Raw genomic sequence first — 18,802 nt, 5'->3', positions numbered from 1 at the left:
ATAGGCTTTTGAATATTCTTCACGGAATGAATGTAGTTTTCTTTTCGGTTTAAGACTCGTTTGCGATTTTTCTCCGGCTGATTCCATGATCGTTCGCTCGTTTGGAAACAATGGCAACTGGTGCCTCGTGCTTGGCAGCGGTGCTATAAATAGCCTCGCGCATGGCATTCGGAATGGCTCGATAGGAAGTTACGGGAAGCGGTGTCGATTGTCATTGTTGTTACGCGATTTCGTGAATACAACTTTAATAAAAAACCTTTTTTTTTAATTAATGAAAAACTGTATTTTTTATCACTGCAACCGTAACCCGGAATAGGTTGATGAAAACCGTACTAATTACGGGAAAACCGGAGTAGTTGGCAGGTATGCTGTACAGACAAAATTGTAAGCATTTGACAATGATAATGGTGAGTAGTTGAAACGTTTACATTAGCTGTGACCAAATGAAGCACTAGTGCAGTGTTTTTCAACCACTAGTGTGCCGTGAGATACAGTCTGGTGTGCCGTGGAAGATTATCTAGTTTCACCTATTTGGGTTAAAAATATTTTTTGCAAAGCAGTAATTATAGTCTACAAAATGATGTGTTGTTGGTGAGTGTCGATCAGAGGTGGGTAGAGTAGCCAGAAATTGTACTCAAGTAAGAGTACTGTTACTTTAGAGATTTATTACTCAAGTAAAAGTAAGGAGTAGTCACCCAAATATTTACTTGAGTAAAAGTAAAAAGTATGTTGTGAAAAAACTACTCAAGTACTGAGTAACTGATGAGTAACATACACACACACACACACACACATATATATATATTTATATATATATATATATATATATATATATATATATATATATATATACACACACATTGATATATACAGTATATAATTTAAATGCATTTATTTAGCTGTTTTTGTTTACATGTTAAAGATGTTTTAATGAATATACATGCATGTTTAACATATAGATTCCTTTCTTTCATGAAGACAAGAATATAAGTTGGTGTATTACCTGATTCTGATGACTTGCATTGATTGTAATCAGACAGTAGTGATGATAACGTCTACGTTTTCAAATGGAGGAGAAGAAAAGTTCCTCCTTTCTGTCTAATACCACATGAAAGTGGTGGGTTTTTGGCATCTTATTTGTCCAGCTTCCATATTCGTTTTTATACACTTTACAAGAAATATATTGCCGTCAAACTCCTTAGCTTGCTAGCTTGTTTGCGCTGGCTTTCGGAGACTCTTGTTTTGAAAGCGCAGGCGCGATGGAGCGGCACTTTTATTGTGAAGACAGGAACGTCCTCATGTGCGGTCAGTCTTTAGGCTTTTGACGGGATGTCCGGTTGAAATAAAAAAAGTATCCTTTTTCCTTCACACTTTTGATTGATTGATTGTAACTTTTATTAGTAGATTGCACAGTACAGTACATATTCCGTACAATTGACCACTAAATGGTAACACCCGAATACGTTTTTCAACTTGTTTAAGTCAGGTCATGTGACCGCCTGGCTCTGTTTGATTGGTCCAACGTCACCAGTGACTGCATCTGATTGGTGGAACGAAGTGAAACGTCACCAGTAAGGCAGGCACTTTGAAGGTCTGTCTGACAGACCAAAACAAACAAAGCGTGCATTAACAGATCGATAAAAATTAGTAGCGAGTAGCGAGCTGAATGTAGATAAAAGTAGCGGAGTAAAAGTAGCGTTCCTTCTCTATAAATATACTTAAGTAAAAGTAAAAGTATGTTGCATTAAAACTACTCTTAGAAGTACAATTTATCCCAAAAGTTACTCAAGTAGATGTAACGGAGTAAATGTAGCGCGTTACTACCCACCTCTGGTGTCGATGCTGTCTAGAGCTCGGCAGAGTAACCGTGTAATACTCTTCCATATCAGTAGGTGGCAGCCGGTAGCTAATTGCTTTGTAGATGTCGCAAACAGCGGGAGGCAGCGTGCAGGTAAAAAGGTGTCTAATGCTTAAACCAAAAATAAACAAAAGGTGAGTGCCCCTAAGAAAAGGCATTGAAGCTTAGGGAAGGCTATGCAGAACCAAACTAAAACTGAACTGGCTTGACGGTAGAAAGGCGCCATACAAGTATAACCCATTCACTCATTACATTTACATCTAGAGCCCCACTTAGCAGTGCTTCTCACGAGCGAGCAGTTTCACTTTTATGAAATCTGTGCGTAAACTAACAGTCCCGTCCCCTCATATCCAAACAAAGATTGTGGATGAGAATGCATACCGTATTTCCTTGAATTAGCACCGGGGCGGTAATTAATTCAAAACTTCTTCTCACTCCGGCGCTTACCAAAGGCATGCTGTAAATTTAGGCCTGCGCTTATAAATTTGAGTGTGATGTAAGGATACCATCATGAAAAGCACATTTAATAAAAAAAAAACGTTACTATGGTCGTACCTTTACTTATAAATGAAGTCCATGCGCAGCTCCTTCTGAACAAAAGCATCGTTACGCTACTTAATATGTCCGTGTGGAAACTCGTTCGGTACACCTCCAAACCGAACCGAAACCCCCGTGCCGAAACGGTTCAATACAAATACACGTACCGTTACACTCCTACCCATCACCCTTGATCACCCCCTGGGAAGTGAGGGGAGCAGTGGGCAGCAGCGGTGGCCATGCCCGGAAATCATTTTTTGGTGATTTAACCCCCAATTCTAACCCTTAAAAGGGAACATTATCACCAGACCTATGTAAGCGTCAATATATACCTTGATGTTGCAGAAAAAAGACCATATATTTTCTTAACCGATTTCCGAACTCTAAATGGGGGAATTTTGGCGAATTAAACGCCTTTCTAATATTCGCTCTCGGAGCGATGACATCACAACGTGGCGTCACATCGGGAAGCAATCCGCCATTTTCTCAAACACCGAGTCAAATCAGCTCTGTTATTTTCCGTTTTTTTCGACTGTTTTCCGTACCTTGGAGACATCATGCCTTGTCGGAGGGTGTAACAACACGAACAGGGACAGATTCAAGTTGCACCAGTGGCCCAAAGATGCGAAAGTGGCAAGAAATTGGACGTTTGTTCCGCACACTTTACCGACGAAAGCTATGCTACGACAGAGATGGCAAGAATGTGTGGATATCCTGCGACACTCAAAGCAGATGCATTTCCAACCATAAAGTCAAAGAAATCTGCCGCCAGACCCCCATTGAATCTGCCGGAGTGTGTGAGCAATTCAGGGACAAAGGGCCTCGGTAGCACGGCAAGCAATGGCGGCAGTTTGTTCCCGCAGACGAGCGAGCTAAACCCCCTATCGACCCTAGCTTCCCTGGCCTGCTGACATCAACTCCAAAACTGGACAGATCAGCTTTCAGGAAAAGAGCGCAGATGAGGGTATGTCTACAGAATATATTAATTGATGAAAATTGGGCTGTCTGCACTCTCAAAGTGCATGTTGTTGCCAAATGTATTTCATATGCTGTAAACCTAGTTCATAGTTGTTAGTTTCCTTTAATGCCAAACAAACACATACCAATCGTTGGTTAGAAGGCGATCGCCGAATTCGTCCTCGCTTTCTCCCGTGTCGCTGGCTGTCATGTCGTTTTCGTCGGTTTCGCTTGCATACGGTTCAAACCGATATGGCTCAATAGCTTCAGTTTCTTCTTCAATTTCGTTTTCGCTACCTGCCTCCACACTACAACCATCCGTTTCAATACATGCGTAATCGCTTAAGCCGCTGAAATCCGAGTCTGAATCCGAGCTAATGTCGCTATAGCTTGCTGTTCTTTCCGCCATGTTTGTTTGTGTTGGCTTCACTATGTGACGTCACAGGAAAATGGACGGGTGTATATAACGATGGTTAAAATCAGGCACTTTGAAGCTTTTTTAGGGGTATTGCGTGATGGGTACAATTTTGAAAAAAACTTCGAAAAATATAATAAGCCACTGGGAACTGATTTTTAATGGTTTTAACCCTTCTGAAATTGTGATAATGTTCCCCTTTAATGTATAGCAAAGTTATCAAGTTCAATTGAATTTATCATTGACTATCAGTCCAGGCCTACATTTGTGTGATTTTTTTCTCATACCTGTGGACATGGTATTTAGTGCTTTTTAATGCCATTTAAGGCCTTCATTTTTGCAAAAATCCATGTACCAAAGTTTTCGGATTATAAATCGCTCCGCAGTATAAATCACACCGGCCGAAAATGCACAATAAAGAAGGAAAAAAACATATATAAGTCGCACTTTTTGGGGAAATGTATTTGATAAAATCCAACACCAAGAATAGACATTTGAAAGGCAATTTAAAATAAATAAAGAATAGTGAACAACAGCTGCATATTTCACTACATTCACTGCTTGTAACCTGCAGTATATGATTTCTCTTTCGGTGCTATTTTTGTTCAGCCCTTCTCAGTTTTTATAAGTTACCGCCAATGTTGAAATGATCAATTTTCAAAGGTACGGAAGTAGTAGCAGGTAGCATCTTTTTTTCCACACTGCACTTCTGCCATGACCCGCCCTTGCCAAATTTTTATTGGTTGACGTGTGTGTGTGACGATTGCTGATATATGTCTAGTCCAGGGGTGCTCATTACGTCGATCGCGAGCTACCGGTCGATCTCGGAGGGTGTGTCAGTCGATCACCAGCCAGGCATTAAAAAAATTGTCCTAAAAATGAGCGATCATAAATCTTCACTATGACGTCACTTTCGTCACTTGATTGACATTCACGGCACCCGAGGGTCTTCTGAGATGACGCTGGCTGCTGCCAGCTCATTAAAATGACCGACTGGAAGGCGAGAAACACTTTATTTCAACGAGACTCTGGCGCCGTACCTGTCGTCAAAACTCCAAAGACCGACTGCACAGTTGCACAGTTGCACTACCAAAATAAGAGTCTCAGAAAGCTGGCGTGCACAAGCTAGCAAGCTACGGAGTTTGCCGACAATGTATTTCTTGTAAAGTGTATACAAAGGAGTACGGAAGCTGGACAAATAAGATGCCAAAAACCAACCACTTTCATGTGGTATTGGACAGAAAGGAGGACTTTTTTTCTCCTCCATTCGAAAATGCGGACCTTATCAGCACCACTGTCTGATTCCAATCAATGCAAGTCATCAGAATCAGGTAATACACCAACTTATATTCTTGTCTTCATGAAAGAAAGGAATCTATATGTGTTAAACATGCTTGTATTATCTTTAACCACCTTTAACTTGTTAACAATATTAACTATATGTGTTAAACATGCTTGTATTATCTTTAAACACCTTTAAGTTGTTAACAATATTAACTATATGTGTGCTTAACTATACTGTATGCTTGTATTATCTTTAAACACCTTTAAGTTGTTAACAATATTAACTATATGTGTTAAACATGCTTGTATTATCTTTAAACACCTTTAAGTTGTTAACAATATTAACTATATGTATTAAACATTCTTGTATTATCATTAAACACCTTTAATTTATTAACAATATTAACTATGTGTTAAACATGCTTGTATTATCATTAAACACCTTTAACTTGTTAACAATATTAACTATATGTATTAAACATGCTTGTATTATCATTAAACACCTTTAATTTGTTAACAATATTAACTATATGTATTAAACATGCTTGTATTATCATTAAACACCTTTAACTTGTTAACAATATTAACTATATGTATTAAACATACTTGTATTATCATTAAACACCTTTAACTTGTTAACAATATTAACTATATGTATTAAACATGCTTGTATTATCATTAAACACCTTTAATTTGTTAACAATATTAACTATATGTGTTAAACATGCTTGCATTATCATTAAACACCTTTAACTTGTTAACAAAAACATATATTTCATAAATAAGTAAATATAAATGATATATATGAATGAGGTAGATCCCCACGACTTGATCAATTGAAAAGTAGCTCACCTGCAGAAAAAGTGTGAGCACCCCTGGTCTAGTCTCTTACATGAATGAGATAAATAATATTATTTGATATTTTACGGTAATGTGTTAATCATTTCACACATAAGTCGCTCCTGAGTATAAGTCGCACCCCCGGCCAAACTATGAAAAAAAACTGCGACTTATAATCCAAAAAATACGGTAATGACTTTAAATGCATTGCAATGACCTGCGGCCACCCTGTATACAATGATGAATGGAGCCCCTTGAAGCTGTCTGAACAGTACCTGCGATTGGGTCGGAAGAGCACATACTCCAGCGCGTGTGTAGAACTGTTCGCCGTGGAGATGAAGCTAAAGAGGAGGAAGACCAGGTCGGGCACGCCGAGCAGCTGAGTCAGCTGTTTGTGGAGGATCTGTTCGCGGAAGGACATCTGCTGCTGCGTGTTTCGTCGGAAACGGTACCAACCGATCACATTCTGCCCGAAGAAAACACACATAATATCCTTTTTAATGCAGGTGACATTTGGCAGGAGTGGTAAAGGACAACAAGCGACAAAAGAACACATCACCACTCACTTTCCGCCGATCTCTAAGAATGCTGTTGAGATTTTCTTCATTGACTTTGCCTGCGTAGTCATAAAAGCTGGTGAGAAGGAGAAAGAAAAAAAGTTCTCAGTTCACGTTACTTGTGGCTGTATGGAGCCATCTACTGTGTACAATGGGTATCAGTGGATGGCTATTTCATCAAATCTTGTATAGTAAGTATATAGTAAATATACAGGTAAAAGTCAGTAAATTAGAATATTTTGAAAAACTTGATTTATTTCAGTAATTGCATTCAAAAGGTGTAACTTGTACATTATATTTATTCATTGCACACAGACTGATGCATTCAAATGTTTATTTCATTTAATTTTGATGATTTGAAGTGGCAACAAATGAAAATCCAAAATTCCGTGTGTCACAAAATTAGAATATTACTTAAGGCTAATACAAAAAAGGGATTTTTAGAAATGTTGGCCAACTGAAAAGTATGAAAATGAAAAATATGAGCATGTACAATACTCAATACTTGGTTGGAGCTCCTTTTGCCTCAATTACTGCGTTAATGCGGCGTGGCATGGAGTCGATGAGTTTCTGGCACTGCTCAGGTGTTATGAGAGCCCAGGTTGCTCTGATAGTGGCCTTCAACTCTTCTGCGTTTTTGGGTCTGGCATTCTGCATCTTCCTTTTCACAATATCCCACAGATTTTCTATGGGGCTAAGGTCAGGGGAGTTGGCGGGCCAATTTAGAACAGAAATACCATGGTCCGTAAACCAGGCACGGGTAGATTTTGCGCTGTGTGCAGGCGCCAAGTCCTGTTGGAACTTGAAATCTCCATCTCCATAGAGCAGGTCAGCAGCAGGAAGCATGAAGTGCTCTAAAACTTGCTGGTAGACGGCTGCGTTGACCCTGGATCTCAGGAAACAGAGTGGACCGACACCAGCAGATGACATGGCACCCCAAACCATCACTGATGGTGGAAACTTTACACTAGACTTCAGGCAACGTGGATCCTGTGCCTCTCCTGTCTTCCTCCAGACTCTGGGACCTCGATTTCCAAAGGAAATGCAAAATTTGCATGGTTGGGTGATGGTTTGGGGTGCCATGTCATCTGCTGGTGTCGGTCCACTCTGTTTCCTGAGATCCAGGGTCAACGCAGCCGTCTACCAGCAAGTTTTAGAGCACTTCATGCTTCCTGCTGCTGACCTGCTCTATGGAGATGGAGATTTCAAGTTCCAACAGGACTTGGCGCCTGCACACAGCGCAAAATCTACCCGTGCCTGGTTTACGGACCATGGTATTTCTGTTCTAAATTGGCCCGCCAACTCTCCTGACCTTAGCCCCATAGAAAATCTGTGGGGTATTGTGAAAAGGAAGATGCAGAATGCCAGACCCAAAAACGCAGAAGAGTTGAAGGCCACTATCAGAGCAACCTGGGCTCTCATAACACCTGAGCAGTGCCAGAAACTCATCGACTCCATGCCACGCCGCATTAACGCAGTAATTGAGGCAAAAGGAGCTTCAACCAAGTATTGAGTATTGTACATGCTCATATTTTTCATTTTTATACTTTTCAGTTGGCCAACATTTCTAAAAATCCCTTTTTTGTATTAGCCTTAAGTAATATTCTAATTTTGTGACACACGGAATTTTGGATTTTCATTTGTTGCCACTTCAAATCATCAAAATTAAATGAAATAAACATTTGAATGCATCAGTCTGTGTGCAATGAATAAATATAATGTACAAGTTACACCTTTTGAATGCAATTACGGTACTGAAATAAATCAAGTTTTTCAAAATATTCTAATTTACTGTCTTTTACCTGTATTTATATTATTCACATGTGAATAATGCTGTATCGTATTTATTGTCTATTGTGAGTGAACTGTGGTGCTGAATTCCCCCCAGGGATCAATAAAGTACTTTCTATTCTATTCTATACTAGGGTTGTCCTGTTACCAATATTTTGGTACCGTTACCAAAATGTATTTCGATACTTTTCTAAATAAAAGGGGACGACAAAAAATGTCATTATTGGCTTTATTTTAACAAAAAGATCTTAGGATACATGAAACATATGTTTATTATTGTAATTTAGTCCTTAAATAAAATAGTAAACATACTCGACAACTTGTCTTTTATTAGTAAGTAAGTAAACAAAGACTCCTAATTAGTCTATGCAGTAACATATTGTGTCATTTATACACCTATTATTTTGTCAACATTATGAAGGACAAACTGTAAAAATTGATTATTAATCCACTTGTTCATTTACTGTTAATATCTGCTTATTTTCTGTTTTAACATGTTCTATCTACACTTCTGTTCAAATGTAATAATCACTTATTCTTCTCTTCTTTGATACTTGACATTAGTTTTGGATGATACCACACATTTAGGTATGGATCCGATACCAAGTAGTTACAGGATCATACATTGGTCATATTCAAAGTCCTCATGTGCCCAGGGACGTATTTCCTGACTTTATAAACATAATATGCATTTTAAACAAACAAAAAAAGATGTTGTGATGCTAAAAAAAATATCGATGTAATCATAGTAGTATCGACTAGATACGCCCCTGCACTTGGTATCATTACAGTGGATGTCAGGTGTAGATCCACCCATGGCGCTTGTTTACATTGTGACGCCGGTGAGCTATTGTATCCTCCTACGGTGTGTAGTGAAGCATGTTTAGCTATTCCTCGCCCTGCAGTGATAATGCTACTTGTAAGAAACTCACTTTATTTGTCGCCATGGAGACAAGGATTAGTGATTTAGCTAAAACACTACCAATGGATGTTAGCGGCTAGCTAGCTCGCCATGTCTTAAAGCACCTCTTCCTGAGGGTGTTTCAGTGTTATAACTTCACCTTTATCTTTACTTTTTACACCAAAATGCGTCCGTTCCCCCTTTTCTGTCTACACGCTGTGTCTGCTTGTAAGTACTCTGTGTGTGTGTGCTGCCGAACATGCTCCTCTGCTCGTAAAACCAGCAATGTCATGACGTGACGACGACGCGCCGTCATGCTTGTTTAAAAAAAGGGGGACGGGGACCGGTACTTTTAGAGGCGGTATAGTACTGAATATGATTAATTGGTACCGCAGTACTATACTAGTACTGGTATACCATACAACCCTAGTAAGTACTAGGGATGTCCCGATCCAGGTTTTTGCACTTCCGATCCGATACCAATATTGTCTTTGCACTTCCGATCCGATACCGATACTGATACTGACCGATACTGGTCTATCCAAGCATGTATTAAAGTTTAAAGTTATTTAGCCTACTTAGTTGTCAGAATCATGTTGAAAAGGGTTTTAGTACTCTTGATAACAACTAGCCAGCTGAATTAGGGGAGTTTGAATAATACACAATGGTTGGTAACAAGAAACTGACCTGTTTATTCAAGGATAAACACAAAATAGACAAAATTATACATGACAAACAGAAATGGCATCATTGAACTAGGGCTGGGCGATATGGCCTTTTTTTAATATTGCGATATTTTAAGGCCATATTGCGATACACGATATATATCTCGATATTTTGCCTTAGCCTTGAATGAACACTTGATGCATATAATCACAGCAGTATGATGATTCTATGTGTTTTGATTGATTGATTGATTGAGACTTTTATTAGTAGGTTGCACAGTACAGTACATATTCCGTACAATTGACCACTAAATGGTAACACCCCAATAAGTTTTTCAAATTGTTTAAGTCGGGGTCCACTTAAATTGATTCATGATACAGATATATACTATCAGATATATACTATCATCATAATACAGTCATCACACAAGATAATCACATTGAATTATTTACATTATTTATAATCCAGGGTGTGGAGGGGGGCGCCGGATGTAAGTGTCAAAAAGACAGCCAAAAGAGTTTGATATGAGAATAAATCTAAAGTTAAAATATAGGGTAGAAATGCACCCATTTGCAGGAAATGTAGTCTTGATTTTCAACATTTTCTTTCAAGGCTTGCATGTCTACATTAAAACATTCTTCTTCATACTGCATTAATATATGCTACTTTTAAACTTTCATGCAGAGAAGGAAATCACAACTAAAAAATTTTTTCATACGGTGTTGATGTGGAATTTTTTTGCCTCGGCATTTTGATGGTGTGGACGTTTGGCACCGAATGGAGATAAGCGTCTCGACAGACATCACAATATTTGAACAATGATGACGAAAACTGTTGCCTCTGTCGTGTCCGTGTGTCGAAAATTGTTATGCGCTTATTTTTTTATTTGATTTTGTGCGTGGCATATGATTGCTATGCGCAGAGGACGCTTAAACAGCGCGCACCTTAGAGAGAACGTTGGTCACACGGCTGCGCTAGCATCACAGCTAACGTTAGCCATGCTGCTACCTCTCTGCTGGGAGAGGACGTATACGTATGTGACGTATGACGTGACAGTATGTGACGTATGACGTGACAGTATGTGACGTATGACGTGACAGTATGTGACATGTGTAAGAAGGTGCGCTTGCTGTCTGTGAGAGGGAGACAAAGGAAAGAGTGAGAAGAGCCTGTCGTGTAATGCCAGCAGCTAAAAGCAACTGCGTGAGAATTGTGGATGTGTTGAAGGTGTGCTGGAAAATGCGGAACGGAAATTACGGAGCAGCAGACAAGTGGAATGTATTATTTAAATTGGTGCGTAGGAAAACACGGACCGGAGTTTTTTGTAAACTGGATCTGGATCGGCATTTTCCCTTGCCTTGCCGATACGCAATTTTTGGCAAATATCGGCAGACGATCCGATCCAAATATCGGATCGGGACATCCCTAATATATATATATATATATATATATATATATATATATATATATATATATATATATATATATATATATATATATATAGAGTAACACTTTAATATGGGGAACATATTCACCATTAAATAGTTGCTTATTAACATGCAAATTAGTAACATATTGGCTCTTAATTAGTCATTAAGTACGTATTAATACCTTATTCGGCATGGCAATATTATAACCCTAACAACTCTAAATTAAGTCTTTGTTACTTACAATATGTTACACACACACACACACACACATTTTTAGGTCTATTTTTTTAATGCCTGGCTGGCGATGGACTGACACACCCTCCACTTACACATTCTCCACCCTCCACTGACACACCCTCCACCCTCCACTGACACACCCTCCACTGACACATTCTCCACCCTCCACTGACACACCCTCCACCCTCCACTGACACACCCTCCACTGACACATTCTCCACCCTCCACTGACACACCCTCCACTGACACATTCTCCACCCTCCACTGACACACCCTCCACTGACACATTCTCCACCCTCCACCCTCCACTGACACACCCTCCACTGACACATTCTCCACCCTCCACTGACACACCCTCCACTGACACATTCTCCACCCTCCACTGACACATTCTCCACCCTCCACCCTCCACTGACACATTCTCCACCCTCCACTGACACACCCTCCACTGACACATTCTCCACCCTCCACTGACACACCCTCCACTGACACACCCTCCACTGACACATTCTCCACCCTCCACTGACACACCCTCCACTGACACATTCTCCACCCTCCACTGACACACCCTCCACTGACACATTCTCCACCCTCCACTGACACACCCTCCACTGACACATTCTCCACCCTCCACTGACACACCCTCCACCCTCCACTGACACACCCTCCACTGACACATTCTCCACCCTCCACTGACACACCCTCCACTGACACATTCTCCACCCTCCACTGACACACCCTCCACCCTCCACTGACACATTCTCCACCCTCCACTGACACACCCTCCACTGACACATTCTCCACCCTCCACCCTCCACTGACACACCCTCCACTGACACATTCTCCACCCTCCACTGACACATTCTCCACCCTCCACCCTCCACTGACACACCCTCCACTGACACATTCTCCACCCTCCACTGACACACCCTCCACTGACACATTCTCCACCCTCCACTGACACACCCTCCACCCTCCACTGACACACCCTCCACCATCCACTGACACACCCTCCACCATCCACCGCTAGCTCACCATCCACCTAATGGCCACCCCTAAAACTGGTAAATAAATGTATTTCCACATAGCGGGTGTGTGGTGGCTGCTCAGTACAACATGGCAGAGTAGACCATGACAGTGATTGATGGGTTAGACAAAAGTGAAACTCACCGACGCAGGCGTTGAGGAACAGCCAATCCGTTCTCCTCATCCTGTTCTTAATCTGCTTCAGTTTTTTGTAATCCACCTCCAGCTCCTCTTTAATTCCAACTCCGGCCCCCGACGCCACCTCGATCCTTTGAAAGTCCATGGTCACGTCCGACTCGCGCTTGGAGGAAGGAGGCGACCTCCTTTGGCTGCCGCTGCAACCCACCACCGCCCCGACTCCCGGACCCCCCGCCGGGCTCCCGACGCCCCGTCTGTTGCTCCGGTCCGCTTCGATGAACTTTGAGGACGGCTGCTGCCGCTCGGGCTCGGACGCCAGTTGGATGGGCTCGGCCAAGAGGCTGTTGTTGGGCCGCGGGTGGTCACACACCACACACTTGAGCACCTTAGACCAGTTCTCGTAAGTGCAGGCGGTGCAGGTCCAGTGGCGTGCGGGTGTGTTGAGCCTATTGCGGTCGTTGTACTCCTCACACGGGTCTGTGGTGGTGCACGAGGATGCAGGGCGGCATCCGGAGCCCGAGGTCTGGGGGGCCTCTGTGGGGCTGCGGGCCTGCGGACGTCCTTGATGTCCAGCGTGTTGCCTTTGACACAGGCACTGAGTGCAGCGGATGGCCCGGGGCCAGTTCAGGTAGGTGCACATGTGACAAGACCACTTGCTGCTAGTCACAGGGGCGTCGGCGACGCGAACGCGTGGTCTCGCGCTGGATTCGGGGCAAATGAGCAAAGAGGATCCCTCCTGGGACGAGCTGTTGCTTAGCTCCGCCGGATCCCACTGGTGCAAGCTGGCATCCAGAGCCAGGGTGATCTTGAAGGGCTCCTCGGTGATGATGGCGCCCGCGCTGGGCCTCTGAGCGCGGCACATGGTGCACTTGATGGCCGACGGCCAGTTCTCGAACGTGCAGTATTCACAGGCCCACTTCACCACCAGCTCGGTCATCGTCGCACCGACGCCCAGGAGGCTCGCCGCCGTTCGCAGGGGCTCTCAGCTCGGCGGAGAGTGCACTGGAACAAACCACACAAGGCTTTTTATACACCAGCTTGAAAAAAAACTGCTGAACTTGACGGCCAAATGTGGGTGTGGCAGCCAGAGGTGGGTAGTAACGCGCTACATTTACTCCGTTACATCTACTTGAGTAACTTTTGGGATAAATTGTACTTCTAAGAGTAGTTTTAATGCAACATACTTTTACTTTTACTTGAGTATATTTATAGAGAAGAAACGCTACTTTTACTCCGCTACTTTTATCTACATTCAGCTCGCTACTGATTTTAATCGATCTGTTAATGCACGCTTTGTTTGTTTTGGTTTGTCAGACAGACCTTCAAAGTAGGATCTATCTAAGGCTGCAGCTAACGATTATTTTTCTATCAATTAATCTATAGATTATTTTTCGATTAATCGGTTAATCTATAGATTATTTTTCCGATTAATCTATAGATTGTTTTTCCTTTTACCGATTATTTTTTTATTTAAAATGAAGATGGAAAAAATAAATGTAGGCCAGTTTTTTCAAAAGGCATGGCTTTTATTTACAAAAAAAAAAGTATGGCCACTCAGTCAACATTGACAACAACATGACAAAATATTCTGTAACAATGTAAACATTTCAAACTTTTAACATTTAACAAAATTAAAAGTAGCTTATTTGCTTTTTAATGTGCAAATATAAAAGTAAACATCCAGTGCAAATCTTAATATTCTGCAATAGTATAAGCATTTCAAAAGTAAAAGAATTGCTTATTTTGCTTTAAAATGTGCAAAAATAAAGATAAACATCCAATACAAAAAAGTGCAAAACGGAAATATTCTGTAACAACAGTGTAAACATTTCAACAAAAGTAAAAGTATTGCTTACTTGCTAAAATGTGCAAAAATAAAGATAAACATCCAATACAAAAAAAGTGCAAAACGAAATATTCTGTAACAACAGTGTAAACATTTCAACAAAAGTAAAAGTATTGCTTATTTTGCTTAATAACACAACAATGATAGTATGATTAAAGTGAAAGTTAATTGTTGGTTTGTACATAGTATATGTAACTGTTAATGTTGTAAAAGGTATTTGCACTAAGGCTGCAGCTAACGATTATTTTTCTATCGATTAATCTATAGATTATTTTTCGATTAATCGGTTAATCTATAGATTATTTTTTCGATTAATCTATAGATTGTTTTTCCTTTTACCGATTATTTTTTTATTTAAAATGAAGATGGAAAAAAATATGTGGGCCAGTTTTTTCAAAAGGCATGGCTTTTATTTACAAAAAAAAAAAGTATGGCCACTCAGTCAACATTGACAACAACATGACAAAATATTCTGTAACAATGTAAACATTTCAAACTTTTAACATTTAACAAAATTAAAAGTAGCTTATTTGCTTTTTAATGTGCAAATATAAAAGTAAACATCCAGTGCAAATCTTAATATTCTGCAATAGTATAAGCATTTCAAAAGTAAAAGAATTGCTTATTTTGCTTTAAAATGTGCAAAAATAAAGATAAACATCCAATACAAAAAAGTGCAAAACGGAAATATTCTGTAACAACAGTGTAAACATTTCAACAAAAGTAAAAGTATTGCTTACTTGCTAAAATGTGCAAAAATAAAGATAAACATCCAATACAAAAAAAGTGCAAAACGAAATATTCTGTAACAACAGTGTAAACATTTCAACAAAAGTAAAAGTATTGCTTATTTTGCTTAATAACACAACAATGATAGTATGATTAAAGTGAAAGTTAATTGTTGGTTTGTACATAGTATATGTAACTGTTAATGTTGTAAAAGGTATTTGCACTAAGGCTGCAGCTAACGATTATTTTTCTATCGATTAATCTATAGATTATTTTTCGATTAATCGGTTAATCTATAGATTATTTTTTCGATTAATCTATAGATTGTTTTTCCTTTTACCGATTATTTTTTTATTTAAAATGAAGATGGAAAAAAATATGTGGGCCAGTTTTTTCAAAAGGCATGGCTTTTATTTACAAAAAAAAAAAGTATGGCCACTCAGTCAACATTGACAACAACATGACAAAATATTCTGTAACAATGTAAACATTTAAAACTTTTAACATTTAACAAAATTAAAAGTAGCTTATTTGCTTTTTAATGTGCAAATATAAAAGTAAACATCCAGTGCAAATCTTAATATTCTGCAATAGTATAAGCATTTCAAAAGTAAAAGTATTGCTTATTTTGCTTTAAAATGTGCAAAAATAAAGATAAACATCCAATACAAAAAAGTGCAAAACGGAAATATTCTGTAACAGTGTAAACATTTCAACAAAAGTAAAAGTATTGCTTATTTGCTAAAATGTGCAAAAATAAAGATAAACATCCAATACAAAAAAAGTGCAAAACGAAATATTCTGTAACAGTGTAAACATTTCAACAAAAGTAAAAGTATTGCTTATTTGCTAAAATGTGCAAAAATAAAGATAAACATCCAATACAAAAAAGTGTACAGTGTAAACATTTCAACAAAAGTAAAAGTATTGCTTATTTGCTAAAATGTGCAAAAATAAAGATAAACATCCAATACAAAAAAGTGTACAGTGTAAACATTTCAACAAAAGTAAAAGTATTGCTTATTTTGCTTAATAACACAACAATGATAGTATGATTCAAGTGAAAGTTAATTGTTGGTTTGTACATAGTATATGTAACTGTTAATGTTGTAAAAGGTATTTGCACAACTAATTAACGTTAGCGTTTGTGACACGTCTTGTGCCGTGGGGTTCTTTCAGGACTGACAGACTGAACGCAAGACGGCTTTGCCAGGTTTACAATCTTTTAATTTTACACAAAGTCTTTTCTCTTCCAACTCTTTTCTCTTTCTTTCCTCGCTCGCTTGTCGTCCTCTGTCTCTCCTCCTCTCTCGCTCCACGTCAGCTTCACTCTGGTTCCTTCCAGTCTCTCTTCCCTCTCTCTCTGCTGCTCCCCTTTTCTTCAGCGAGAGGAGATTGGATGATTGCGGCGTCGCTCCCAGCGCGCCCCGCCTCGCCGGCCCCGCCTCTCCACAGCGTTAAAGAGGAGCGCGTCTTTGTAAACACTGAACAGGCACGCCAAACGCGCCTCTCAGGGCGAAACGGGGCTTTAGTTTATGAATTTACAACGCAGATACAAATGACACATCCATGTTTTTGTGTAATGATGACAACGTATACTCACGCGGACGATTGACTAGTTGATGGTGATGGCAAGAACGCTGTCGGGTGTTTTCTTTTCAAATGTTCCTTCATAGCCGTTGTGCTGCTATGATAGGCCATTTCCGCTCGACACAGTGTGCATACAACAACATTATTAGGCCGTTTATTGAAATACTCCCACACTTTTGACGACTTTTGGCGTGCTTTTTCCCCCCTCGCTCGCACCGCTTGCATCGTCTGCTTTGCGCTCCGCCATGACAGTAGTGTGTCGTAAATATGCGACGCGTCGACGCACAAAAACGGCGTCGACGTATTTACGTAACCGATGACGTCGACTATGTCGACGCGTCGTTTCAGCCTTAACTCCGTTATATCTACTTGAGTAACTTTTGGGATAAATTGTACTTCTAAGAGTAGTTTTAATGCAACATACTTTTACTTGAGTATATTTATAGAGAAGAAACGCTACTTTTACTCCGCTCCATTTATCTACATTCAGCTCGCTACTCGCTACTGATTTTCATCGATCTGTTAATGCACGCTTTGTTTGTTTTGGTTTGTCAGACAGACCTTCAAAGTAGGATCTATCGCATGCCTGCGTTTCACCAATCAAATACAGTCACTGGTGACGGTTGACTCCGTTTCACCAATCAAACAGAGTCAGGCGGTCACATGATTAACAAGCTTAAGCTTACATGAACTCAACGTCAAATTTGAGGAAGCACATGGCGGTAAGTAACGTTAGTAGATATTTTGGTGGTAGCGGGGGTGTATAATGTAGCCCGGAAGAGTTAGGGATGCAACAATAATGTTAATAATAATGCCATTACTGCCATGTGGCCCTCAATGAAAATGAATTTGACACCCCTGGACTATAGTTGTTCCTAATGTGATGGCCAAAAAGGCCCCGGTCTGGACTACTATTAAAAGCTGACACTGGTAATAAACACATACAGTAAGGTCAATTTAAAAACACACCAGGACAAAGTGGCAGCCTGGTAACCAGAGGAGGCTGCATGAAAGCTGACACCCAACAGGGAGGCGCATGACTGCCCGTGACACTGAAAATCCAAGTCACCACAAAGCCTATTATAGTCGTATAAAAAGGGAATCATCCAAACAGTCTGTTTTTAAGTCCACGCTAGCTTGGTCTCGGAGTTGAATGAATGAAATGAGTTTATTTCGGTCATATAATCCAGTGTTTTTCAAAAACTGCACTGAGATACAGTCTGGTGTGCTGTGGGAGATTATCTAATTTCCCATATTTGGGTTAAAAAATATTTTTGGCAAAGCAGTAATTATAGTCTGCAAATGATGTGTTGTTGTTGAGTGTCGGTGCTGTCTAGAGCTCGGCAGAGTAACCGTGTAATACTCTTCCATATCAGTAGGTGGCAGCAGGTAGCTAATTGCTTTGTAGATGTCGGAAACAGCGGGAGGCAGCGTGCAGGTAAAAAGGTGTCTAATGCTTAAACCAAAAATAAACAAAAGGTGAGTGCCCCTAAGAAAAGGCATTGAAGCTTAGGGAAGGCTATGCAGAACGAAACTAAAACTGAACTGGCTACTAGAGATGCGCGAATAGGCAATTATTTCATCCGCAACCGCATCAGAAAGTCGTCAACCATCCGCCATCCACTCGATGTAACATTTGATCAGAACCGCATCCGCCCGTTGTTATATATCTAATATAGACGATGCAAGGCATTAGTGAGGTTATAAAGCTTTTGCCTGTTAAAGAAAGGAGACTGATCCAATGCAGCACAGACATTCGCGTGCCACGCTGTCACGACCCAGACGCACACCAGTGCGCAATCATATGGGAGCCGCGCTGAGCGCACCTCCAAGCACGTCTCGCTGCCGGCGACGGCCGGGTATGGGCCCGACGCACCAGCGCCATCCATTTTCAGGGCTAGTTGATTCAGCAGGTGGGTTGTTACACACTCCTTAGCGGGTTCCAACTTCCATGGCCACCGTCCTGCTGTCTATATCAACCAACACCTTTTCTGGGGTCT

General features: G+C 40.4%; 1 protein-coding gene across 1 annotated transcript in view; it reads right to left on the bottom strand.

The window, feature by feature from the left end:
* The window catches only part of LOC133576451 (uncharacterized), a 37,574-nt gene that overhangs the window by 11,935 nt on the left and 6,837 nt on the right, over nt 1–18,802 (bottom strand). The window contains exons 2-5 of the mRNA XM_072915018.1: nt 12,644–13,639; nt 12,509–12,515; nt 6,458–6,524; nt 6,167–6,357 (exon numbers count right to left, since the gene is read on the bottom strand). Coding sequence (XP_072771119.1) covers nt 6,167–6,357; nt 6,458–6,524; nt 12,509–12,515; nt 12,644–13,574 — 1,196 coding nt within the window. The 5' untranslated portion in view covers nt 13,575–13,639. The remainder of the gene's footprint in view (nt 1–6,166; nt 6,358–6,457; nt 6,525–12,508; nt 12,516–12,643; nt 13,640–18,802) is intronic.

Source organism: Nerophis lumbriciformis, linkage group LG02, assembly GCF_033978685.3.
Source record: "Nerophis lumbriciformis linkage group LG02, RoL_Nlum_v2.1, whole genome shotgun sequence".
In the NCBI taxonomy this organism is placed as follows: domain Eukaryota; kingdom Metazoa; phylum Chordata; class Actinopteri; order Syngnathiformes; family Syngnathidae; genus Nerophis; species Nerophis lumbriciformis.
This window is presented reverse-complemented; position numbering and strand designations above follow the sequence as displayed.